Source organism: Gaeumannomyces tritici, assembly GCF_000145635.1.
Source record: "Gaeumannomyces tritici R3-111a-1 unplaced genomic scaffold supercont2.4, whole genome shotgun sequence".
Classification (NCBI taxonomy): domain Eukaryota; kingdom Fungi; phylum Ascomycota; class Sordariomycetes; order Magnaporthales; family Magnaporthaceae; genus Gaeumannomyces; species Gaeumannomyces tritici.
This window is the reverse complement of record NW_008804548.1, coordinates 2,302,271-2,324,240: the sequence shown is the minus strand read 5'-3', so window position 1 is coordinate 2,324,240 and position 21,970 is coordinate 2,302,271. Positions and strand designations below refer to the sequence as shown.

The following is a 21,970-nucleotide window of genomic DNA, read 5'->3' as shown; positions in this document are numbered from 1 at the left end:
GGTTAACAGGCTACGAGTTACCTGGCTATAGGTCGAGTTGCAATTCACAACAGAACGCGGCCAAGTTGGAGAGGCAGGCAACCCAAAACCTCGAAGTCCCGCACCCACCCGCGACAGAAATTGCTCGTCGACACCCAACACAACCCAGGCGCTAGCATCCCCTTCGCGGGCCATAGGTACCCAACCTCCCATCCCATACCTGCACGTTATCGGCAGCTGTCCAGGTCCACAGCGTTCCTCCGCCCGCCTTTGGCCGTGCTAACACCAAGCTACCAAATGTCTTCCGGCAACGAACCCCAAACTCAATCTGATGCTACCCGAGCACCCGAGCACCTCCTGGCGTGGCGGCTACTTTGCGACACATGACAAGCCTCCATGTCGCAACCTGAGCGCACCTGTTGACGACACGTCCCCATCTGTACGGCTACAAGCACGAATTCATCGGGTCGCACGACAGTTATTGCGTCCGTATGTGACCCGTGTCCAAGTTACCGCCATCCCCAGTCTCGTGTGCCTGCATTCAATGTTATTATGCTGAGTGAGCCCGCCCACAGTTCGGCAGGCACCTATCCACGCTGCCTCCAGGGCTGAGTGGCGAGCGGGTAGCCTGTAGCACACGTAGATCTTCCTACACAACCAAGCGTAGAAACTCGCGCGTGGAGCCTCTTAGTTCGGACATCTGAGGCGTCATATGCAGGAGGGTTTTTACAACAACATATGGCATCGGCTGCCGCCTTTTTTTGTTATTTTTTTTTCTTGCCCCCCTTGGTCATGTCGTAGTGGGGTTGGCCACTAGGGATAGCTGCCCCGGGCGGGCACTCGTGCCCTCGCCATGCAAAAACGCATCCACCAAACAGACTGAGCAAGGTCAACAATATGATCCGTGTCTGTAGTGGGTATGTGGGACGTATACAAGGGAAGAATAATACTGGGGAGAGATGAAAATGAAAAAGTAAGGAAGAAATGGCAGGGAAGAGATGGTGAGCCGAACCACAAAATCGAAAAGGAAAGTGACTCGAACGAGACCACCAACACACAAGGCAAAGATACGAGGGTGAGAAAACAGGAAGACATATTTGGGAAGAAAAAGAACCGAAGTCATGACAGGTCATGAAATTATATTTGCAACGCTCCATGAGTCCCTTGCAGAAAGCCAGCGCTGCGTGAACCGCTGAGGCCCGTATTAGAGAAGTTCGTGATGGGGTAGTACTATCATAAAGTCGTCAAAAGGAAAACTGGAGTCGGAAAAGGCATTCCAGTATGCTCAAGGTGGTATCCAGCGGCTGAAATCAAAAGAGACGAGAACTTTTCCCTCCGGTCAGGGCTGCGATGCCTGCCACTACAAGAAGGCCCAAACCCAGGATATTGCAAACGGCGAGGGAAAGAAAAGGAACCTCACCAGCGCGCGGGAAATCAACCGCAAACGGAAAGAACACACGGAAGAGACATGCCCGACAATCAGTACATCGACCCAGGCAAGCAGTCAGCTGGAGACGAAAATGGAAAACAGTCGTGAAGATTAGAGAAAAATGAGAAGAGGATGGAGAGACCCGCATGAAAAGCTGGCATGGAAACGACCTAGAAAAAACAGGACGCCAACGGTCACTTCATTCAATTTTCATCCCGCCAAAGCCGCAGACAGAGTGAGAAAGATAGTAGAGGAAAGAGATAACTGGAGAGCAAGACGGCGCGGGAAATAAAATTGCCGTGGGGGTGGAGTTGTCCATCACACATGCTCGCGAGGTCAAGCTAGGGCCGCACGGGACCGGACGCGAGATGCCGGCGGCCGCTAGGATGACGCGTCCAGCTGCCACGCCCTTTCGGGTATGACAGGCACGTGTCTTCCCACGAACCCGTCCAGTCGTGCTCACATTGACGCCTCACAGATACAGGCTGTCCATTATGGACATGGCCCCCTGACCAGGACGGGACTTCCGGCAGACTAGCCCTGGTAACCCGAGTATCCGTTGTTGAAGTTCTGTCCCGGGGATGCAGTCCACTGGGCGTTGGGGGCCTGCTGGCCGCGGCCATATCCACCAGCGCTCTGTGGGCTGTTGAAGGCCATGGGCTGCTGAGGGTAGCCGGCAGGGGACTGCCCTTGGTTTGGCCCGAAGTTGCCCTGCTGGCCGCTGAACTGGCCTGCTTGAGGGGGAAGAAAGAGGAACATGTTAGACTACTATGTCGCAGGAGGACTCATTCGTGATAGAAAAAGCACACTTACCACCATACTGCGGGAAGAAGCTAGAGGGAGTTCCAGGGAAACCAGAGGCAGGTCCCTGGCCGCTTTGAGGGGTAAAAGATCCCTGGGACGGGTCAAAGCCGACCTGAGGACTGGCCGTGTTCTTGTCCTTGCCCCACTTCACACATGAGCACACGAACATGTCAGTCAAAATAACTCATCCCACACTGCAGTGCAAGTCCAGGCGGGGGAATCATATAGGGTACGTACGCTACACTTGAGCGGTCGGCCATTAACGTTGTAGCCGTTCAGATTGCAGATGGCGGATGTAGCGTTCTCGTGTGTGTCCATCTTTATGAAGGCGAAGCCGCGGTCGGATTGGAAGCGAGACTCGACCACATAGCCAAAGTTCTGAAAGAGTGGAACCAGGTCGTTGGCGGTAGTGTATGGGGTCAGGTTTCCAACGTAACAGGTCGTCTGGTAGGCCGGAGTCTGGTTGAGGACCATCTCGTAGCTCTGCATGCCGTGGGTCGGGAAGTGGTGGTGGCCATAGGGGGTGGTCGGAGTCATTCCCATGGCTTGCATCGCCTGCTGTTGGGCGATTGAGGGCTGGCCCTTCTGGTTGGCCCAGTTGCAGCGGATTGCTCGCGATCCAAGCCACTCGCCGTCCATGGAGCTCAAGGCCTTTTCGGCATCTGGGCGGTCACGGAAGGCCACGAAACCATACCCGCGCGAGCGGCCGGTCTTCATGTCCCACATGACGCGAGCCTCCGAGACTGAGCCGAAGACGGAGAAGGCCTGCGTCAACACCTCGTCATTGACTTCATTGGAAAGATCACCAACGAAGATGTGGAAGTGGTTGGACGTATCCTCCTTGGTCGTCGTGTTGGCAGATTGGTAGGCCCAGTTGACACGGATTTCCTGATCAAAATGAAATGTGTGAGCAGACAGCGAATCATTTGCCGGAAGCGACACATGCGCCAGAGGGAAGGCTGCTCGTGGGCTCTCGACGTACCGATTGGTGAACCCGACGGCCATTAAGGGTCTGCATGGCCCTGTCAGCCGCACCAGGGTCGTCGTACTCGACGAAGCCGTAGTTGAAGCCCTTAGCCTATTTTTTGGGTATGAACAGGTGGTTAGTAGACCATTGCTACAGAGAGGATGCAAGGTTGGCCGGCCGGCCGCATACACAGCCACGGCATTATCCGAGGTAAACACTTACGTTCTTGTCGGGGATGATCTTGACGTTCTGGACGTGACCAGTCGTCTCGAAAATCTGGCGCAGTACGTCCTCGGTCACGCGGGCGTCAAGGCCGCCCACATAGAGAGCGCGCTTGTTGGGCTCGGGGGCAGTGCGGCGGCCGAATGGAGAGGTGCCGCCCGGTGACATGAGCGCGCTCTTGTCCCCACCACCCATTGGCGACGTGATGGCCGTTGGGATCGGGTTTGTGTTCTGGGGGATGTGCAGAGGGGGCGGCTGCATCTGAGCCTGGTTTGGGTGGCCATTCTGAGCGCCATCATAGCCTGGCGCACCAGGACCCTGCTGAGAGGGCAGCTGGTTCGTGCCGGCGGGGGATCCGTTGTCAGCCATGTCGCTGGTTTGACAGTTCGACAGAGTAATGTAGGCAAATGATTGAGTCTAGTTATGCTGCGACCGATGAGCAGTGGGTGCGGGATCCGGCTTGAGCTTGAGCGTAGAACGATACGGGTCGGCGCGATGCGTCGGTCGGATGAGACGGCCGAGACTAAGGAAATTTGGCGGAGGGCAAAAAAAAAAAGGAAGGAAAAAAGTGACTTGATAGGTGGGAGAAAAAGGCGGGGGGAAGCGGTGGGAGCAAGGAATTGGATTCCGCTTTTGGTCGGACAAGGCCGCGCCACTAGAGAAGACCCCAAATGCTCTACAATGTCCCGCTCGGCGACACTTGGCGACAGAAATGCGACAAGGCTTTGATAGTTCGAGGCTACCAAGGCGGGAGCTTGAAAATCGAAGCTTGTCAAAATGCAAATCGCGTGGCGAACGTGGCGCGTGCGACGAGTCGGTCCACGAAGTGACAGGAGAGAGGCGGCCTCGAGGAGGGGAAAGCAAGGGCGGTCGGTAAGCTCTAGCGTAGGGCTAGCGCCGAAGCAGTGCTCGAGGCAGAAGCAGAGAGATTGTCGATTGCGCGGTGCCCGGCGGCGAGTTGAGACACAAGCTGGGCGCGTGGAATCACTACAGGTCGCAGAGGAGGGAAAGGAAGAAAATGATAAAAAATAAAGGCAAAGCGACAAGATTCGCGTGAGTTAGAGACGAGAAAGCGCGGGTGGTGGAGACTCGGCTCAGTGTAGGTATTGGAGGCAAATAGCAGACCAGGCTCTCATCAAAAAGTCCAGAGATGTGAGCTAGGCTGTGGCTTGGAACCTGTTGAACTGGAAGCGGAACTAACGGGAAACCACACAGCACAAACGGGACAAGGACAGAGAGGAGGAAATAACGAAATAGGAGAGAAAAAGGAAAAGGACGTAAAAAAAGAGTTGTCCCCTGGAGGAACTTGACAGCAGCTGCCGATCGGATAGACGTCGTTTTCTCTGATGTGGGAGAAGAGGAAGAAGAAAAAAGGAAAAAGGGAAAAGAAAGGGGAGGGAATAATAGGTAGCCAGGGGGGAGACTGGAAGGGGCAAGAAAAAAGGACGATTCGGACGAGAGCCTGACTGGCACCTCGCACGACAAGCCGGTACCTCAACCCGCACAAAACCCTGTCGCTTGACCGACAGAGCCTGGGGCGACAAAACTTTGGATGACCTAGTGCGACTGGGAACCCCAGGCGACTAGGAAACCCCAGGGCTTGGGTGGGTGCATGTGGGGAGGGCAACTGGGCACGGATATGCATATCTGGCCTAAACATGCGGAAAATACATCGTCCCTTGTGGGTGGAATAGGTGCACACATGCGCCGTCCCAGCGGACATCTGAGCTTAACGGGCGACGATTAACCAAACCTGATGGAATTGACTTTGGCAGGCCACCTGGACGCGGCCAGCAGCCTGCCCGTGTACATAGCACCTGCCGAGGCATGTAGGCGCGTCGATTCAGCCAGCGAGCACCGCACGTACAACCTCCTGCGTACCTATGGTCGAGACATGTCAAAGACTCGGCGGCTGGTTCTGGGCTAGCGCTACCCAGGCTGGTCCGTTTTGCAACGGGTATAGAGTGGGGAGCTAGAGATGAGCGAGGTGGGTGAATGACTAGGGCGCATCGAGGGACCTTGGGAGGCATGTACTTGCCCCGCATGCGCGATAGCCCGCCACTCGCTTGACACCCAGCAGCCACGCCGAGGTGCTCGATGTGGCTGGGCATGCACCAGACCCGTATCACGTAATGCAACCAGGAAACAGCCTCTGAAGTACCTCCGGCTACAGCGCATTACAGCAAGATGCAGAGCAAGTTCCAGGCGGATTGGGGCAGCACGGTGTCTAGCAGAACCTAGACGCACAGCGGAGCAGCCACTCAATGCCCAACTGCATGTGCTGTCAGCGACGGTAAGATCTCACTTGAACTTCAATGCCATCACATTTGTGCATGTGCACTCTTCGCAATCCGTTACCGGCCGCCCTATTCCAACTACCACCCATCGCTTCAAGACCCGTAAGCCTAACACGAGGCGGTAGGCGATGACAGGTATACTCTGCGAGTGCCCAGAGATCTAGGTTCGCATCCTCTCGGCAGGTTTCACAATGGCGAACGCAAAGCCGGTCCCGCCTCTCGATACGCTCGAGGTGCTGGTGAACGATGTGGTAGGCGCCCAAGAATTCATCAAATTTGATATCTGTATCCATCTAGCGTTTGGGGGCTTGGCTGACTCCCTCTTGTTTGTCACGTAAAAGCTCGTCCAGGCTGGGAAAGCCTTCAAGTCGAGTCGACGGGATGCACGCCGTGTGCCATCGTTGGCGAGTGTCAATAAGATAAGAGATATACATGTTGATTTCAACTCGGCACTCGATGACGTCGAAAGCGAACTGGTAAGATGAACGCCGCGCGAAAGCAAGCCGATGGACACGCTGTTAACCCGCCGTGACCTGACCTCATCTGTCTTGTAAAGATTCGCGCAAAGGCGGTTCTACAACGGGACCTCGACCAACTGCGCGCCAAACGGCGGCCCGTCGTGATCCCTGAGCCCGTCATGATTCCCCTGGCACCGACCGGCCTTACTCCGGTCCTTGGAGCCCCGGCACCTCCCCCGGGCTCGCTGCCGATGGCGGGGTCGGGCCCTGGGCCTGGCCCCCGGAACGTGCCCAAGCAGCCGGCCCTCCATCCGCCACCAGCCTCTCGGCCGGTTCCCCGGCCTAAACAAGGGGCCCCCTTTCCAAACATGGGCATCGACCCCCCACCCCCTGGTCCTAGTCCCCAACCCGGTGTGCCCAAGGTGAAGGCAGAGCCGCACACTTCCCAGCTCACCGGACCCGCGAAGCCGACAGCAACAGCACAAGCGGTGAAGCCGGGCGCTAAGGGTGGTTCGCCCGCCGTCAAGAACGCTTCGTCATCGCTCGCCCTCAAGTCAGTCCCGCCCGCCGGCAAGGTTACCTCGCCGGCAAAAAAGGCGATTCCATCTCCGGTGGTGAAGCCGGGCTCCCCCGCGATGAAGGCGACACCATCTCTCCCCTCCTCAGGAAAGACGAACTCTCCCGTTCCCGCCCCTGTCAGGCCAGTCCCCAAGGCAACGCCGCCAACGGTGCCCAAGCCTTCCCTTACGCCAGCCTCGGCACCAAAGAGTGCCGCAGTTGTTCCAACTGCTACTGCCCCAGCACCAACTCCCGCCCCCACGCCGCCCGTCCCACATGCCCCCGCGGCCCCGATGGCTGTGGCTATACCGGCTCAAGCACCCACACCCGCTCTAGCTTCTGGTATCCCGAATCCTGCACAACTCGCGCAGGCGATAGGCCAGCCTGACCAACTAACCGGGATGCTGGAAATGAGCAACGCGGCATCGGGTGGAGGCGGCGGTGTTCTCCATCCTGGCGCGACAGCGGCCCCGCATCTCAACTTCACCGATATGCAGTTCTCACTTGCCCCAGGTAACATGGATCCCCAGTCCCAGCCACAGAGCCACCCACAGGGTGCAGCAGGGACAGACGGCGTGGACACCGAGTTCGATCTCGAGACCTATGTGGCCGACGCCACAAACAACATTCTGTCGGACAGCTTTTCCGGCAGCGGTGGCAACCAACCGTCTGCTGCCATCGCCGACAACGCCTCCCGTCCCATAGATCTCTCTAATGGCGACAGTGCCAGCGCCTCATTCAAAAGCTCGGGTGCAGAAGCACTGAATAGCAACATGGATGACCTCTTCAAGATGGATGCCGACATGGATCTTGGAGCTGCGGGTGACACGAACTTTGACGATCTTTGGATCGAAGGGGACACCGCTATGGAAGACTTTTTTGACCTCTCTTAAAGGTTGGCGGCTCCTTCCTTTGGCATTGGCATGCATATTTGATCATAGGGAGGACAAGACGAGAAAAGAGGGGCCCAGCAGTAATTGGGTTAATACCAGGATATAATATAGGGTATCTACAATCAAGTTTCTGGGGAAGTGGTGATAGATGATGGTGCCTCGAGATGCCCTGAGCATCGACTACGGAAGGGAACAAAAATTAAACCAGATTCAAGGGCCCTGCGTGGTTTCCCACATCTTGCCCATCAGGTTCTTCAAGTCGCCATTCCTCCAGCCGGACCAGTCTCTGTTCATGACGCCGTAGGACTCGTCCTGGTCGATCTGCTTGTCGCGGACGTAGTAGCTGCCCTGGAGCGCCCATATCGCCCAGTCGCCGTCGTTGGAGGTCGCGTAATCCCTCAGGCAGTCGAGGTAGAAGCGGTCCGGGCCGTCCATGGCGAAACCGAACTCGGACAGGATCAGGGGCGCGGTGTAGGCCTTGTTCTGCTGGAGCAGGAAGCCGTTGAAGGCGCCGTACAGCTGATGGACGTACCAGCAGTTCTTGATCAGGGGGTAGAAGGTGACGGTGAAGGAGTAGGCGTGCCACTCCCAGACGTGCTTGTCCTTCCTGCGGGCGGGGAGGGTTTGGTTCTTGGTTAGGCCGTGTTCGGTGACAGGAAACGAGAGAAGAAAAGCTCGCGCCGTGTGTTGGTAAAGGAGGGAGAGGGAGACGAGAGCGGGGGGGAACTCTTACCATGCCGAAACGTCGAGGGGGCGCGTGCGCACGTGCGTCAGGTCGGTCGACGACATGGTGCCGCCGATGAGGATCAGCAGGTCCGGGTGCGTCTCGTGGATGAGCCGGGCCGCGTCCGAGACAAGCTGGTACCAGTCCTGCCGGGCGTTGATGATGCCCTGGGCCAGGAACTCGCGGATCTCGTTGCGGATGCCCATGCCGACTATGCCCTTGTGGCCCTTTGCCCACTCCGCCATGGCGCGGAGGCCAGCCAGCCACTCGGCCGTGTTGAAGTAGCGTGAGTTTTGGTCGTTGTAACCGTCGGCCGTGTTCCACCACTGCGTTTGGGAGGAGGGGAGAGAGAGAGAGGTCAAGTGTTAGCCGTCTGCCTGTTGACCGATTCATCTCTCTGCTAGAGTTTCCTGTTCACACTCTCCTCCCAAAGTTGCAAAGAAAAAGGAAGGGGGGGCAACTTACACCATTGCCGTCGTCGAGATTGCAACACCACGACGCGCGGCTGACATGGTTGTCCAGGATGGTCATGACGCCGCGGCTCCAGAGGGCGTCGGCGACCGCCCCAAAGACGTCGATGGTGGTCGCGGACGCGAGGAAGGGGTTCTTCTGCGCCGCCGTGGCGAAGAGGCCGCCGAGGCTCTCGGCCGAGACGCCGGCGGGGCCGGCGGCGGCGAGGAAGGAGGTCGAGACGTTTGTGTCCGGGTGCAGGGCCATGTCGGTCGAGTACGTCAGGCGGACGCAGTTGAAGCCGGCGTCGGCGATCCAGCCGGCCAGATAGTCGAGAGGCTGCTTGTGCAGGCCCTCGGGGATGTTGACCTCCATGTGCCCGCCCCAGTTGATGCACTTGAGCTTGACGCGCCGGTTGCTGGCGTCCAGGATCCATCGGCTGGACGAGTGGAGCGGCAGCGGCGGCGGCTCCAGGGCCTGCGCTATGCCGGCTGCCGTGCTCAGGAGGAGCACGAGCAGGGCGGGGAGGCGGCCAAAGGGGAACATGGTACGGGGCGTCTTGGGGGCTGTGAGATATCCACGTTTTCCGGGCGAGGCTCAAGGCAAGGGACGAGCAGGATATACAGCACGCGAGAAAACGAAGGATGCCGATAATATAGAAAAGCAGAAGCCACAGACTTCACAGGAAGAGGGCCAGGCAAGGGCGAGGGTGGAACTACATATTTAACCACAGCAGGGAGGTGGGAGGCACTAACACACAGCTTGCTTGCAGCAGATCATTATATTTATTGTGGACCACACACGGCGGCAACAGACGACACGGCATGGGCCAGCACACCTAACTGGTCAGGCGGACATGAGGACAAAGAGAGAAGGAGAGGAGATAGGACCCCTCTCGGAACAAGAGAACGGACCGCAAGGCGAGGGTGTGTGGGGTGGAGAGCACCAATGCTCCCCCAATGTCATGCGTCGCCAACAAAAGGCCCGTTTGAACAAGAGCATGAGAGACAAGACGGCGGCCGGCCCACCACAAGCTAGGTGAGGGGGTATACGTCGGGGAGGCAAGAAGATTGGCTCGAGGGTTTATGGGGTTCATTCCCCTGGCCCTAGGACGGGGCGGTGATGGAGGGCAGGGTGTGGCCAGAAAGGAGGTGGTCCGCGTGGATGTGGTGATGTGTTATAATAGCAGTTATAATCCGAAAAGGCCGAGGTAGCCAAGCGGATCGACGCGAAAGGAACCGTGGACTACAGCCCGCCGTTGACCGACCAGAGAGGCGGAGGAGCCGCCACACCTCATATGTCCGACCTCCGCCACCAACGGCGTGGATGTGGGAGGGAGAGAGAGGGCGCCTCCAGCCCGCAAGAAGCCTACACCCCTGCACCGAAAAGGTATCTGATGGGCCGCCCCCCATGAGCGGACAGCGGACAGCCACAGGGGGAGGCGGGCCAAGGAGATGCGGGAAAGCACCCAGGAGGCAGACGACGGGCCAATTGGGGCCAGGACCGCGCCGCCACGCCCGAGATTTGGCCAGATCGGGCCGGCACTAGGCGGGGATCCTTGTCGACTGGAGGAGTGGGTATGGATGGGCAGAAGAGACAGGATGAGAGCTGATTGGCCGTCAGGGAACAGCCAAGTCGATTGCAAAGCATAGAAAAGAAGAACCACCAAAGGGATCAGACGGGCGACGGGGGGTCCAGCCAAAACGCGCCGTTGCAGCTGACTCTGTAATGCGGCCAGCCCCAGACCGCCAAGTTGATTGGATGATTGGATCCCATGGCTGTGGTGCCGTTGCAGTCCCCCGCTCTCGCCGTCATTGAATCATCAGAGCCCATCACCCGACAGCAAGGCACAGCCCCGTGATTGGGCCCAGGCCATCCGGCAGTGGCGCGCGAGCAACTTCCAAGGGTCCTCATTAGGTCTACAAAGTGCCGTGAATGGCGTCTTAGACACGCAGACACTAAATGACCGCCCCTTTTTGAGAAAATAGCTTCTATTCCATCCTCATCTCCACTACCTAGACAGCTTCCAGGGGCCACAAGGAGTATTTGCACACGTGCCAAAATAACACGCACTCGTCCACAGGCCAGTAGGAACATGAAGAGATATTGCGCGCGAACGAAGGGGTATCGAGGAAGAGCTCCATACGGATCGCTTCGCGGAGACAACGGACCACATAGACGCGACGGCGGACAAAGTCAGATATGAATAATAAAGTTTAAAAGAAAAGATAAAGAGCAAGCTCGACATAAAGGAGAGGACGGGTGTAAGAGAGCGACAGTCATCTCGGGCATCGCAAGCATGCCGCATCCCAAGCTAGCAGCCAGTGCCTAGAGGAATCGACCTTTCGGATACACGGACCCCAAGACTTCATCTGGAAGTAGGCTGCTAGCCAAGAGGCTAGTGGAATTGCGGTTGCATCCAAGTGCGAATGGGAGCGCGAGGAAGGCGGACAAAAAATGAAGCGGGGTATCCTGATAAGAAAAAATGGACAAAGGAGATCGGTGCGTCGGGATATCGTATGAGCTGTGGTAGCCCTAGTTTGCTGCAACTGTTGTCGCCACCGCGCTGCTGAGCACCATTCTCGGGGGAGAGTGAGATAATGCGAAAGCAGTTGGCACCACGCCCTCGGCCGAGATTGTGGCTGCCACCCGGGCTTCTAGCTCCCGCCTCTTGGCAAGCAAGCTCTTGAACGCCCCGAGGCAGTGCACGAGGCTCTCCTCGTCAACAGCGCATAACCGGAACCGCTTCTCCTCCGTGATGACCTGGAGGCAATGCCTTTTCGTCTTGCTGATGGGATCCAGGTCGACCACATTGAGAATCGACGATAGAGGGACAACCAGGTGCGGCGAGTACTCGGACGAGTCCCGATAGAGGATGAGGTTCCTCGGCCGCAACACAGCCCACGACCTCTTCCACTGCTTCAACCCGCCCTTTGTACGCAAGAACCACATCGAGCCCTGCCAGATGACCCGGTCCGGATCCTGCTCGAGGTACAGGCCACCGGAGCCGCCCCCGCTCCGGGCAACCATGCTAGGGCGGCGCAGCTCGGGAGCGCCAGGGGTTCGCGCCCTGAGGCTTTCGGCCGAGGCCTCAAACGAGGCCCCAAACGAGCGGCCCGGGGGCTCGAAATCGGAAAGGTCGGAATGTGACACGAAATCACTCCCTAGCTGGCTGAAGGATTCAACCATGGCCGAGACTGGACGCGCGTCGTGTGAGCCGGCGATGGCAAATGCCGCGTCTATAGAGTTGTCGAGCGGCTCCGGGGAGCTCGACAGCCCCCGTTCCCGCTCCATCGCCATCCCGCTGGACCCTGTAGGCTGGGCAAGACAGGAGCCAGGCGCGTATGATCCTCGGCGGAGGATGGGGCTCGCAAGAAATATCTCCTCCTCTTCCTCTTCTATTCTCGCGTCCCGACGGATGACTTCGACCCAGCTGTGCGATTCCTTGGCAGAGCCCGCCTGGAAATAGAAGTTTTTCGACGCCGAGAAGAGCCCAAAGACGTTCTGTCGCTTCTGCTTCGGGTCTTTGAGCAGGGTGACGGCCGTCAGCTCCGACAGATATATCTGGCCGCGCAGCTTGTCTTCCTTATCCGACTTGTACATGTATATGGTATTCGGCCTCATCACAAGGTACACCGTCTTCCATGCCTAAATTCGACATGCAGAACAAAGCCCGCGTCGTCAATACCAGCACCGGCAGCCACCCGTTGCGGGCGCACGGGAAATCCCGGCAAAATGTCTTACCTTGGTCTTGGTACGCTTCTGGACGTATCCGCACTTCAGGACACGGTCAAACTCGAAACACCCATTCTGGTTGACAGGCGACACGGCCTGCATGGTTTGTGGCATACGGGCGGGCGAGGTGCTCCTCTGCGCGGCCGCGGCGGTTGTCGACGGGGCAGCCAGTGCCCCATGCCGCCTTAACGATGACTCTGCGGCCGTATCGATAGCGCCCGGGGGCGCAGTATGGATTCCAGCCATGGTAACGAAAGTGCTCATGTGTGAGAATGGCAAGGTCCGGCGGCGGCGGCGGCATGCGGAGGCGATGAGCTATGGGAGCTGTGTTGGACTTGTTGAGAGGCAGCTGGGAGCAGAGTGCTGGGTCGAGCAGGAGAACGGGCGTTGCGGATTCGGCGGGCTTATTGAAGCATGGGGCGGCCAACTGTTGGCGCAGCCAGGGGAGCGGTGAATATCGGCATAGAAGCAAGCGCGGGCGAGGGCTTGCCAGCAGGACGTTGGTTGCTGGGGTGTTTCCAAGGCACGGCCGGCGTGCGAGGTGGTGCCCCCAGCTGATGCAGGACGTGGACGGCGAGGCTAAACGGTTTCGAAGCGCGGGCCTAGGGCCAAAGGGCTAAAACACGACGACGTGGCTGTTGCGCAGCAGGCTTGCTGCAAATCACCTCTGCACTAGGTTGGGGACTGTCTTAGGGACCGCCGTCGGGGGGGCTAGCAGCGTATCAGTCGGCGCTTGTGGGAACCAAGCATCGCTCTGTGGCGGCGGCGGGTGTGTCGGCGTGACTGTGTCTCTGTGTTTGTTTGGGTGTCGTGTGCGGATGGCGCAAGAGGCAGACGCAGGCGGGCGACTGCGGAATATCAACATGCAGTCATCCAGGCAACACGAATGGGAGCAAAAGGTGCCTGGGCGGTTGCCCCTGGGTCCTGGGGTGCAATGTTTGGCTGGGGCGTGGTGGAGCTCCCAAGGCGGGCGGCACGGAGAGATTTTGCACCCAGCATCGGACTGCCGACTGCTGCTGCGGTCCAGTGGGGACTGGCCGCATACCGCACAGTGTCCACGGCAGATGGTACTCCGGTCACGCCCTGACGCCCTAGGCAGCTGTGAAACACCGCCCCAGCACCCCAGCTCCGACAGTTCGATGTCGGGGCACAGCCTGCCCCTGGATCTGCTGCTATTCCGCCACGGGGCAGCTTGCCATGACTTGCTCGTTACCACTTGCCTTTCCGGGCATCTGTCGGCTGGAGGACGGCATGTTGTCACTGCCACCACCTGGGAAGGCGTAGATCGAGAGGTTTGGTACCTTGGATGAATGGGATGAATCGCGCTTTGGGTGGACACCACCAGCGCAAAAAATATTTCGATGCATAACCAAAATTTCCGTAATGTAAGCAGATCCCTCACTCTCGTTGATTATGCCCGCCAAATTCGGCATAATCGACATCGAAAGAATGCACGACCAAGATTGAAGAAACAAATACAACAACAAACAAACAACCAACCCTCTTGCAGATAGAAGCCGTCGCCACAATGGGTGTCGAGGCCCAAGAGCCAGGCAGCGCTGCTAGGCTCTGTCTGAGATGCAAGGAGCAAAATGCTCTCTACGAAATCCGCTCAGAGCCTGCCTGTGGGTGCGCAACACCCGTTTTGTCGAGTGCGACCGAGTTGGTGCCTTCACGCAGGATCGTGAGCTAAACTCGCCCTCTCGTCTAGAGCATGCTTTGCCGCCTTCGTTAGGGTCAAGGTGGCCAAGAGATTCGAGGTGGTGGATCGGGAGAGCCGGAGCAAGGTCGGTCGGGGGACGGCGCACTATCTCATCGGCCTGTCCTTGGGCCCGTCCTCGTCCGCCATGGTGAACATATTCGACGAGCTGGACGAGCGGTCCTCCAAGAAGCAACGGCCCGTGTCGTCGAGCTTCCGTATCGTCCACGTCGACACGTCTCTCGTCGACCCCCCGTCCACTAGTCCATCCCGGCAACTGGGTCGTTGGGAGGCCGCTTACCCTCGCTTCACCTTTGAGACCGTGCCTCTTACCGCGGCCTTCTCTCTGCCCAGCATCGACTGGCATTCCTTGCCCCGCCTAAACCCCGATCTCCCGCCCGACGCACGGCTCCGCGACCTGTTTGACAGGTTGCCGTCGTCAACGTCCAGGGCAGATGCTACCCGGCTTTTTGTACGACACATCCTGATATCAGCGGCTGCAGCCCACGGCTGCTGCGCGCTGCTTTTGGGGAACAACACCACGTCTCTGGCAGCCTTGACGCTCGCCGAGACGGCAAAGGGACGTGGGTTCTCCCTGCCCTGGCTGACGAACGACGGCGCCCATCCTGTGATGGCCCCGAATTCTGGCCAGGATCGGGAGGAGGCCGCGACCACCAGCCAAGTCGTTCATTTCCCCTTGCGCGAACTGTACCGCAAGGAGCTCGTCACCTACGCGGGGCTTGTGGAGATGGGCAAAGACAAAGACCTCAGAATCTACGGCTATGAGCGCTCGTCCGGCTCCATCGTGTCACACAAGGATCAAAGCATAGACGATGTCATGGCTCGGTACTTTGAAGATATCGAACTGAGCTACCCATCCGTCGTCGCGAATGTCGTCAGGACTACAGCCAAGCTTTCGAGGGGTGAGCCCCGCCAGCCCTGCGGGCTCTGCGGGGCAGCCATCGACCTGACTGGGAATCAGACGTGGAAAGGCGAAATGGGTGATGTCACGACGGATATTTCATCCTCGGCCTCGGCCCGGCCTGACCATAAGCTTTGCTATGGTTGTGATAGGTCTATAAATGGCTGATATGTGCCGAGCAAAAAAAAGGGAAGAAAACGCTTTGGAGCGCCCTTTTGGATTAAACTTTTGATACGCCATCCCTCCTATCCAACGCCAGTAATGCGTGCCTAGCGAAGGCACGGTGAACGAAACCTTGCAGGATGGTATATGGAAAGCCGGAATATGCCGTGGGATGTCATCACATCGAGGTGCGGCGTATATACTGCATTCCTCGCACCGTCTGGGTCGCCCTATCAAGGGTATCGAAAAACGATGGTGGTTGGCACGAGGCTATGAGCTCTTGAGCTCCTCTTGCGGAAGTATACGCGCCTCCAACCTTCTCATCAACTTGTTGGTCTGTTCCGCCAAGCTGAGTGTGAGGATGGTGTGTGGTAGGATTCGCGCCAGATGTGGCAGGAAACCCTTGTAAATGGCAAAAACGCCCTCTGTCTTGACAGTTTTTGCAAAACAGTCAAATACGCCACTGTAGAGGTTGCCCGTTTGGTTGTACAGGCGAGACATGATGGTGTCTGCGGTGGGGAAGGGGGCTAGTCAGAAGGCTGGCGTTTTTTTTTTTTTTTCGTTTGTTCGACCAAGCCGCCGGCTTGTTGAGACTCACCAGGGGGATGCATCACGCAGCACACAACAAACCCGCTGGCCGTACTGCTGGCGAGATGAAGCGCCGGTCCTTCCTCCATACCCAGGTGCTTGACCAGGCGTCGCTTGGCAAAGAAATAGGTGGGGAGCTGGACGGAGCTGCCGAAACCGGTCCTGATCATGGCGGCGCCGACGCCTCGGTAAAGGCCCCCTATGCCCTCACCCCTGTAGATCTGGGAGAGGCCGTGCAGCGCGTTCCTGTATTCGTGCTGGGTGCCAACGGGCAGGAAGGGCGAGTAGCTCTGCAGTCTCGTCTTGACCAGGAAAAAGGGGCTCCCAGCGGCCGCGCCGATGATGCCGGAGCCGGCGCCGCAGAACATGTTGACGCCAAGGCTCTGCGTCTTCTCGTCGGAGAAGATTAGCCCCGTCAGGGTGGAGCGCATGGGCTCGTAGAAGCTCAGGCGGCAGCCGTTGAGGAGGACCTGGTATATGTAGGCGCAGCCGAGGCCGCGGTAGATGCCGCCGGGGCCCTCATTGCGGACTATGACGGAGACGCCGTGGAAGGGGCCGCGGTAGTGGTGAGGCTGGTGTCCCTTCTCCTGGAGCTCACCCTGCAGCTGCATGCTGGCCGCCCAGCCCATCAGCCTTCCTCCACCACGTCGCTTCGCCCGGCGCCATCGGCGGCGGCGGCGTGTTTCGCGGGGGGTGATGGTGCCGGCCACCGAGGTGGCGGGGGAGACCGAAGTCGCGCTTCTTACCGGATCTTGACCGTTTCGAAGGGGTGCGTCGCGGTGACGGCACCGCACGCGGCAATGCCGCCGGCGATGAAGGCCCTACCCAGCGATGCCGGCGAATTACAGTCAGCGCCCTGTCCGTCGCCCTTCCCCTCTCTCCCAGCGTGGCGTCCTCGCGGGCACGGCTTTGTATCGTGGCGTACCCCAGTGTCGTCGACATGTCCGGGCCCTCGGTGTAAGTTGTCGTCCCGAGGCGTGTGGGAAAATATGCGGCTCGTCTGTTGGCGAGACTGCGGTTGGGGAAATCTTTGCTCGCCTCAGTTGACAAAATTCCACGGAACGAGCGATGTTCGGAGCTGACCAACTAGCACCCCCCTGTTGTCGCAATGCAGTGCCTGACCCCAATTGCGAAATCCATGCAAAGTTGTTAGCAATTGAACTTTGGAGTGGGGTATAGGCCCACTCCAATTGAGATCCAGCCCCGATATCCTACCGCATGTGCTCGCTTTCAGGGGCTACATTTGCCATTGATCGGGCTGCTTGCGCCTAATGGCTGGCATTTTCTGAACCCGAACGGACTGTGCCTGGGCGGGCATCTCTCTTTGGGCTCGTGGTGAGGCCTTGTGTCGGAGGTGCCTTGATAGGGATGGGATGTATCACCGTCTGGGACGCACTGTGCGAGCGGGTGTACCCCAGTATCGCGGCGGGCAAACCTACGCGCACTTGACGGCGTGCCGCCAAGCGTGGATGCACGTTCCCCAAGATGCTGAGAGCCCACCTCGCGATAGCTACCACCAAAGAAACGCCAACCCGTCAATTATCAATTGTTTGAATCGATTTGCGATCCACGGCGCCGCCATTCCCCCCCGCGCACATATATAAAGTCTAAACCAAACAAGAAATACCCAAGGTCCCCGGCTACGCTGCACCTGGTCGACCAACGGAAACGCCTACCAATCGTGCCCTCTCGACCGGCCGCTCATGGAGATAGACAGCACCCCCACGGGGGCAGCTGTGAACGGGGGAGGCCCTCTGCTTTCCGGCGGCCCATTAGGCGGCGGCAACACCGAACTCACGCACATCATATCGACCTTCAGGCCCACCAAGGTTAGCCTCATCCGCACCGCGCTCGAGGGACCTGGCCGCGTCGGCATCCAGAGCTGACGTTGGATCGCAGCTATTTCGCCGCCAAGACGTAAAGACAGACAAGCCGCCGCCGCACGTCCTGTCGCTGGACTACAACGACCCCGGAGAGCTTTGCATGACGTCGGAGAGCGACGAGACCATCCAGCTGTACCACGTCAAGGAGGGTCGGCACGAGAAGAGCCTTGCGAGCAAAAAGTACGGCGTCAAGTTGGCAAAGTTCACGCACAGCGGGACGAGTATAATATACGCCAGTACCAAGCAAAACGGTGTGTTGTGTTCTTGTCACGCTCAGCCTTCTCTCACCTTCTTCTGGCCTTTTTGCTGACCGAGCGGGCCATGCGTTGCAGATGCTATCCGATATCTCGAAACGTTCGACAATAGCTTCATTCGCTACTTCGAGGGCCATAAGGAGGCCGTTACGAACCTTGCGATGCATCCTGGGAGCGACAGTTTCATCTCGGCAAGCCGCGACAATACGGTGCGGCTATGGAACGTCAACTCTAGAAACGCCGTCGGTCACTTGTTCCTCAACACCCCGTACCTCCTGGCATGGGACCCGTCGGGTGAGGTGTTCGCCGTCGGGTCGCCGAGGAGCGGATCCGTGCTCCTGTACGATTACCGAAACTTCAATAAGGCGCCGTTTGCGACATTCGACATCGTGGATGCCTGTAGGGAGGCAGATCCGTCTCGTGTGCTCAAGGGGTGGACGAAGCTTGAGTTCTCCAACGACGGCAAGTCCGTCCTGCTGGGCACCAACGGGGGCGGGCATTTCCTACTGGACGCGTTCGAGGGCAAGCTCAAGGCGTTTCTGCGGAAGCCCGACGGCGGAACCTCGCGGCCCGCGGTAGGGGAGGCGGGGCGAGGAGAGGTCGAGAGCAGCGGGGACTGCTGCTTTACTCCAGATGGCAGGTTCGTCATGGGCGGGACCAGGGGACAGAATGTGCTTGTTTGGGACGTCCACGGCGGCGGCAGGGACAGCAAGGTCGTGGACCCGACGCACGTGCTGCAGAGCAAGAAGGAGGCCGCTGTGCTCGCCTTCAACCCCAGGTTCAACCTCTTTGCCACAGCCGACAACGACGTCGTGTTCTGGATGCCCGACCCTTACGTATAGTTGGGCACATCGGTGTTTGCGCAGCAAGCAGACCAGGCCTTGAGGGCATGCGTGTGGGGGACTTGCTCTCGGTGTTTGGGATAACTAATGACAGAAGGTCGTGCCTCCTTTTTTAATACCATCTCATGTTCTGCAACAGAACGTACCACTTACTGATGCACCCCGCCTGACTGCTATAACCATGATGGTTGAACTTGGGCGGGTAACACTTGACTTCACGGCTAGTTTGACAGACATTATGCTTAGTATCAGTTGAACAATGGATATACGCTTTCCGTCTATCTATATACTATGCTCGCCGGATCAGCTTGGCCGCCTCGACAAAGGCCCGTATCTTGGCCAAGCTCTGCACACCACCCTCCTCAACGCCGCTGCTGACATCAACACCTACTATACGGCTGGCGCTCTCGCCAAGGGCGGCCACAGTATCCGCGACGGTGTCGGGGCCGAGACCGCCAGCGAGGAGAACCTGCAGATGGCCGTCCCTCTCCAGCTCGGACCTGACGGCCGACGTGTTGATGGGCTCGCCGGACCCGGACCCGGAGTCCAGCAGTGGCATGACGTGGTACCCCCGGGCGCCGAGGCCGGCCTCGCCCGGGCGGAACTTGCGCACGACGGGGACGGGAATCAGGCGGGCCCACTCGACGGGCTCGCTGCCGTGGAGCTGGACCACGTCGAGGCGGTAGCGCGCCTGCTTCTCCAGCACCTCGGCGAGCGGCTGGTTCTGGAAGACCCCGACGAGCAGCGGCCTCCGCCGGCCGAGGATGGCCTTGCCGAGAGCGAAGAAGTCCTGCACCCCGCTGGGGGGCGACGAGGGCGAGGGTTCCGGCGCCGCCGCGGGCACGTCCGCGTGGGGCGCATGGAGCGCGCCGGAGATGGAGAGGGCGACGTCGTCCGAGACGCAGCGCCTGGCGCCCGGGACCAAGATGATGCCCACGAGGTCCGCCCCAGCCTTTGCAGCCTCGAGGGCAGCCTCGACAGTGCGAGTGCCGCATACCTTGACGAGCAGCGGCGTGCCGCTAGGGCTCGGCAGCGGCGACGTGTTTCCGGAACACAGCTGGCGGATAAAGGAAGATGCGTCGGGGGCCCGCATGATGGCCTCCCCGACGAGAACGGCGTCCACCCCGTCCTTCTTGCACGCCAGGACGTCGTCGTGCGTGTTGATCCCGCTAAGGGCGCAGAGGATGGTCTGCTGCGGCACCATGGAGCGCAGACGGCCCGTGGTGCCCAGGTCGACCTCGAAGCTCTCGAGGTTCCGGTTGTTGACGCCGATCGCCTTTGACCCAAGCGCCACGGCCACGGCCATTTCCTCGGCGTTCTGGACCTCCACCAGCGGCTCCATCCCGAGGGAGATGGAGTAGCGGTACAGGCGCTCCAGCAGCACGCCGTCCAGCATCTTGACGATGAGCAGCACCGTGTCGGCGCCGGCTAGCCTCGCCTCGAGGATCTGGTACTCGTCAAATATGAACTCCTTGCGCAGGATGGCGGGCCGGCCGGGCATGTTGCCGAGAACCTGCCTCACCGCCCTGAGGTCCTCGATGCTGCCCTTGAACCAGTCGGGCTCTGTGAGCACCGAGATGACGCTCGCGCCCGCCAGTGCATACTTGTGGGCCTGGGTGGGCGCGTCGATGTCAATGGCGAAGATGCCCTTGGAGGGCGACGCGCGCTTGATCTCGGCCATCAGGGCGACATCGAAAGGCGACTGTCGGAGGCGGTCGAGAAGGGATACCAGCGGCGGGGCGGCATTGAGGCGGTAGGCAGCCTCCAGATCGGCCATCCTCTGGGACGGCAGCAACTTCTGCGCCGCCACCAGCTCCTTGCGCCGGGCGTAGATCTTCTGCAGAATGTTGGGCTTCCCAGAAGCCGGGCCGGGCGTGGAAGCAGGGACAGGGACCGTGGAGCCGCCGGCGATCATCATGGAAGCTGTGGCAGCTCCAGCCTGGAGCAAGCTAGCGTTCTCCTTCCAAGAGCCGTGCTGCAGGCGGACAAAGTTGCGGAACATGGTGCGGCCCTCGGCGGAGAGTATGCTCTCGGGGTGGAACTGGACGCCCTCGATGGCGTGCTCCTTATGTCGAACACCCATGATGACGCCCTGGGAGCCATCCGGGTTGGCTATCCAGGAGGAGACCTCGAGTTCCTCAGGGAGGCTCACGTGGGTGCCAGCCAACGAGTGATACCTGGTGACGGGCAGCCCCTGGGCCAGGCCGGTGTAGACGCCCTTTGAGTCGTGGGCCAGGGGAGACGTCTTGCCGTGCAGGATCTCGCCGGCAAAGGTGACATTACCGCCATATATGTCGATGATGCACTGCCTGTGGCGGTTCGGGAGTAGAAGGTGTCAGTCAAAACAGCACTGTAAATAGGGGGGCGAACACATATGGAGAGAAACTCACTGGCCCATACAGACGCCAAAGATGGGAATCTTGCCGGCAAAGTGCTTGATGGCGTCGCGGCTGATGCCCGAGTCGGTGGCGGGGTGGCCCGGGCCGGGGCTGATGACCAGTTGGGTGGGATTCTTCGCGACCAGCTCCTGGAGGGTGATCTGGTCATTGCGGAAGACGGAAATGGTGGCGCCCTCCAGGGCGAGGTACTGGTAGACATTCCAGGTAAAGGAGTCATAGTTGTCGATTAGCACGAGGTTGGACGCCGTGGACACACGCGGCGCTGGCTCGGGGTGGTTTGGGGAGTGGTCCACGATAGTAGCTGAAGACATGGCTGGTTGTGCTCTAGGAGCTGCGTCCGTGGAGATCTGCCTCTATTTTCGGTGGCCGCACTCTTTGAGCGACAGGGAAAACTTTCCCTTTGAACCAGAGAGAAGCGAGAGTGTCACAGGTGGAGGAGGGGTGAGTAATCAAGCCCTGTAGGGATTGTGTCACCGCAAGTCAAGAGTATCATGTACTTTGTGCTTGAGTTATACCACCACTGAAGCGCCGGAGATTCTTCCCACGGAATGCCGTGTTCATTGAGAGGCGGGGTGAGGGCGCCTTTACAAGATGAGGACCTCGGAGCAAGATGAGAAGGAATAGTGAATACCTGCCCTATGGTTGACACCTTGTTGGCGCAGTTTGACGCATGCGGGAGTGTGTGGATACCTCTCCACGGCGGCT

General features: G+C 59.1%; 8 protein-coding genes across 8 annotated transcripts; 3 read left to right on the top strand and 5 right to left on the bottom strand.

The window, feature by feature from the left end:
* Positions 1-135: 135 nt before the first annotated feature.
* Positions 136-4,792, bottom strand: GGTG_08213 (nuclear and cytoplasmic polyadenylated RNA-binding protein pub1). The gene is made up of 5 exons (XM_009226052.1): positions 3,402-4,792; positions 3,195-3,290; positions 2,450-3,100; positions 2,222-2,357; positions 136-2,139 (listed from the first exon to the last, which is right to left on the bottom strand). Exons 1-5 carry the CDS (start codon positions 3,768-3,770, stop codon positions 1,943-1,945), a joined length of 1,449 nt encoding a protein of 482 aa, XP_009224316.1. The 5' UTR covers positions 3,771-4,792; the 3' UTR covers positions 136-1,942.
* An 896-nt stretch (positions 4,793-5,688) lies between these two features.
* GGTG_08212 (hypothetical protein) lies at positions 5,689-7,878 on the top strand. Its single transcript, XM_009226051.1, has 3 exons — positions 5,689-5,949; positions 6,040-6,174; positions 6,255-7,878. The coding sequence occupies exons 1-3, from the start codon at positions 5,890-5,892 to the stop codon at positions 7,605-7,607; spliced, it is 1,548 nt and encodes a 515-aa protein (XP_009224315.1). The 5' UTR covers positions 5,689-5,889; the 3' UTR covers positions 7,608-7,878.
* Positions 7,680-9,501, bottom strand: GGTG_08211 (hypothetical protein). The gene is made up of 3 exons (XM_009226050.1): positions 8,797-9,501; positions 8,341-8,657; positions 7,680-8,214 (listed from the first exon to the last, which is right to left on the bottom strand). Exons 1-3 carry the CDS (start codon positions 9,325-9,327, stop codon positions 7,818-7,820), a joined length of 1,245 nt encoding a protein of 414 aa, XP_009224314.1. The 5' UTR covers positions 9,328-9,501; the 3' UTR covers positions 7,680-7,817.
* Positions 9,502-10,745: 1,244 nt separating this feature from the next.
* GGTG_08210 (hypothetical protein) lies at positions 10,746-13,391 on the bottom strand. The gene is made up of 2 exons (XM_009226049.1): positions 12,526-13,391; positions 10,746-12,429 (listed from the first exon to the last, which is right to left on the bottom strand). The coding sequence occupies exons 1-2, from the start codon at positions 12,778-12,780 to the stop codon at positions 11,317-11,319; spliced, it is 1,368 nt and encodes a 455-aa protein (XP_009224313.1). The 5' UTR covers positions 12,781-13,391; the 3' UTR covers positions 10,746-11,316.
* Positions 13,392-13,609: 218 nt separating this feature from the next.
* On the top strand, positions 13,610-15,971 carry GGTG_08209 (hypothetical protein). The gene is made up of 2 exons (XM_009226048.1): positions 13,610-14,145; positions 14,228-15,971. Exons 1-2 carry the CDS (start codon positions 14,045-14,047, stop codon positions 15,303-15,305), a joined length of 1,179 nt encoding a protein of 392 aa, XP_009224312.1. The 5' UTR covers positions 13,610-14,044; the 3' UTR covers positions 15,306-15,971.
* GGTG_08208 (mitochondrial oxaloacetate transporter) lies at positions 15,182-17,033 on the bottom strand. The gene is made up of 4 exons (XM_009226047.1): positions 16,813-17,033; positions 16,634-16,708; positions 15,898-16,499; positions 15,182-15,808 (listed from the first exon to the last, which is right to left on the bottom strand). Exons 1-4 carry the CDS (start codon positions 16,827-16,829, stop codon positions 15,570-15,572), a joined length of 933 nt encoding a protein of 310 aa, XP_009224311.1. The 5' UTR covers positions 16,830-17,033; the 3' UTR covers positions 15,182-15,569.
* Positions 17,034-17,065: 32 nt separating this feature from the next.
* GGTG_08207 (hypothetical protein) lies at positions 17,066-19,045 on the top strand. Its single transcript, XM_009226046.1, has 3 exons — positions 17,066-17,716; positions 17,787-18,021; positions 18,103-19,045. Exons 1-3 carry the CDS (start codon positions 17,591-17,593, stop codon positions 18,864-18,866), a joined length of 1,125 nt encoding a protein of 374 aa, XP_009224310.1. The 5' UTR covers positions 17,066-17,590; the 3' UTR covers positions 18,867-19,045.
* A 20-nt stretch (positions 19,046-19,065) lies between these two features.
* GGTG_08206 (anthranilate synthase component 2) lies at positions 19,066-21,926 on the bottom strand. Its single transcript, XM_009226045.1, has 2 exons — positions 21,257-21,926; positions 19,066-21,175 (listed from the first exon to the last, which is right to left on the bottom strand). The coding sequence occupies exons 1-2, from the start codon at positions 21,574-21,576 to the stop codon at positions 19,156-19,158; spliced, it is 2,340 nt and encodes a 779-aa protein (XP_009224309.1). The 5' UTR covers positions 21,577-21,926; the 3' UTR covers positions 19,066-19,155.
* Positions 21,927-21,970: the final 44 nt, after the last annotated feature.

What these genes read in the sequence shown, in the direction of transcription:
- GGTG_08207 (XM_009226046.1), top strand. Translation starts at nt 17,591, where the DNA reads ATGGAGATAGACAGCACCCCCACGGGGGCAGCTGTGAACGGGGGAGGC. An exon ending in CGACCTTCAGGCCCACCAAG is followed by an intron (nt 17,717 to 17,786) that starts GTTAGCCTCATC and finishes GTTGGATCGCAG; the next exon opens with CTATTTCGCCGCCAAGACGT. An exon ending in CGCCAGTACCAAGCAAAACG is followed by an intron (nt 18,022 to 18,102) that starts GTGTGTTGTGTT and finishes CATGCGTTGCAG; the next exon opens with ATGCTATCCGATATCTCGAA.
- GGTG_08209 (XM_009226048.1), top strand. Translation starts at nt 14,045, where the DNA reads ATGGGTGTCGAGGCCCAAGAGCCAGGCAGCGCTGCTAGGCTCTGTCTG. An exon ending in CGCTCAGAGCCTGCCTGTGG is followed by an intron (nt 14,146 to 14,227) that starts GTGCGCAACACC and finishes CCTCTCGTCTAG; the next exon opens with AGCATGCTTTGCCGCCTTCG.
- GGTG_08211 (XM_009226050.1), bottom strand. Translation starts at nt 9,327, where the DNA reads ATGTTCCCCTTTGGCCGCCTCCCCGCCCTGCTCGTGCTCCTCCTGAGC. An exon ending in ATCTCGACGACGGCAATGGT is followed by an intron (nt 8,658 to 8,796) that starts GTAAGTTGCCCC and finishes TCCCAAACGCAG; the next exon opens with TGGTGGAACACGGCCGACGG. An exon ending in CCCCTCGACGTTTCGGCATG is followed by an intron (nt 8,215 to 8,340) that starts GTAAGAGTTCCC and finishes CCCCGCCCGCAG; the next exon opens with GAAGGACAAGCACGTCTGGG.
- GGTG_08212 (XM_009226051.1), top strand. Translation starts at nt 5,890, where the DNA reads ATGGCGAACGCAAAGCCGGTCCCGCCTCTCGATACGCTCGAGGTGCTG. An exon ending in AGGTGCTGGTGAACGATGTG is followed by an intron (nt 5,950 to 6,039) that starts GTAGGCGCCCAA and finishes GTCACGTAAAAG; the next exon opens with CTCGTCCAGGCTGGGAAAGC. An exon ending in ATGACGTCGAAAGCGAACTG is followed by an intron (nt 6,175 to 6,254) that starts GTAAGATGAACG and finishes TGTCTTGTAAAG; the next exon opens with ATTCGCGCAAAGGCGGTTCT.
- GGTG_08206 (XM_009226045.1), bottom strand. Translation starts at nt 21,576, where the DNA reads ATGTCTTCAGCTACTATCGTGGACCACTCCCCAAACCACCCCGAGCCA. An exon ending in TTTGGCGTCTGTATGGGCCA is followed by an intron (nt 21,176 to 21,256) that starts GTGAGTTTCTCT and finishes GAACCGCCACAG; the next exon opens with GCAGTGCATCATCGACATAT.
- GGTG_08210 (XM_009226049.1), bottom strand. Translation starts at nt 12,780, where the DNA reads ATGAGCACTTTCGTTACCATGGCTGGAATCCATACTGCGCCCCCGGGC. An exon ending in AGAAGCGTACCAAGACCAAG is followed by an intron (nt 12,430 to 12,525) that starts GTAAGACATTTT and finishes TGTCGAATTTAG; the next exon opens with GCATGGAAGACGGTGTACCT.
- GGTG_08213 (XM_009226052.1), bottom strand. Translation starts at nt 3,770, where the DNA reads ATGGCTGACAACGGATCCCCCGCCGGCACGAACCAGCTGCCCTCTCAG. An exon ending in AGATCATCCCCGACAAGAAC is followed by an intron (nt 3,291 to 3,401) that starts GTAAGTGTTTAC and finishes CCCAAAAAATAG; the next exon opens with GCTAAGGGCTTCAACTACGG. An exon ending in CTTCTTCCCGCAGTATGGTG is followed by an intron (nt 2,140 to 2,221) that starts GTAAGTGTGCTT and finishes CCCCTCAAGCAG; the next exon opens with GCCAGTTCAGCGGCCAGCAG.
- GGTG_08208 (XM_009226047.1), bottom strand. An exon ending in TTCGAAACGGTCAAGATCCG is followed by an intron (nt 16,500 to 16,633) that starts GTAAGAAGCGCG and finishes CTGGGCGGCCAG; the next exon opens with CATGCAGCTGCAGGGTGAGC. An exon ending in CTGCGTGATGCATCCCCCTG is followed by an intron (nt 15,809 to 15,897) that starts GTGAGTCTCAAC and finishes TCCCCACCGCAG; the next exon opens with ACACCATCATGTCTCGCCTG.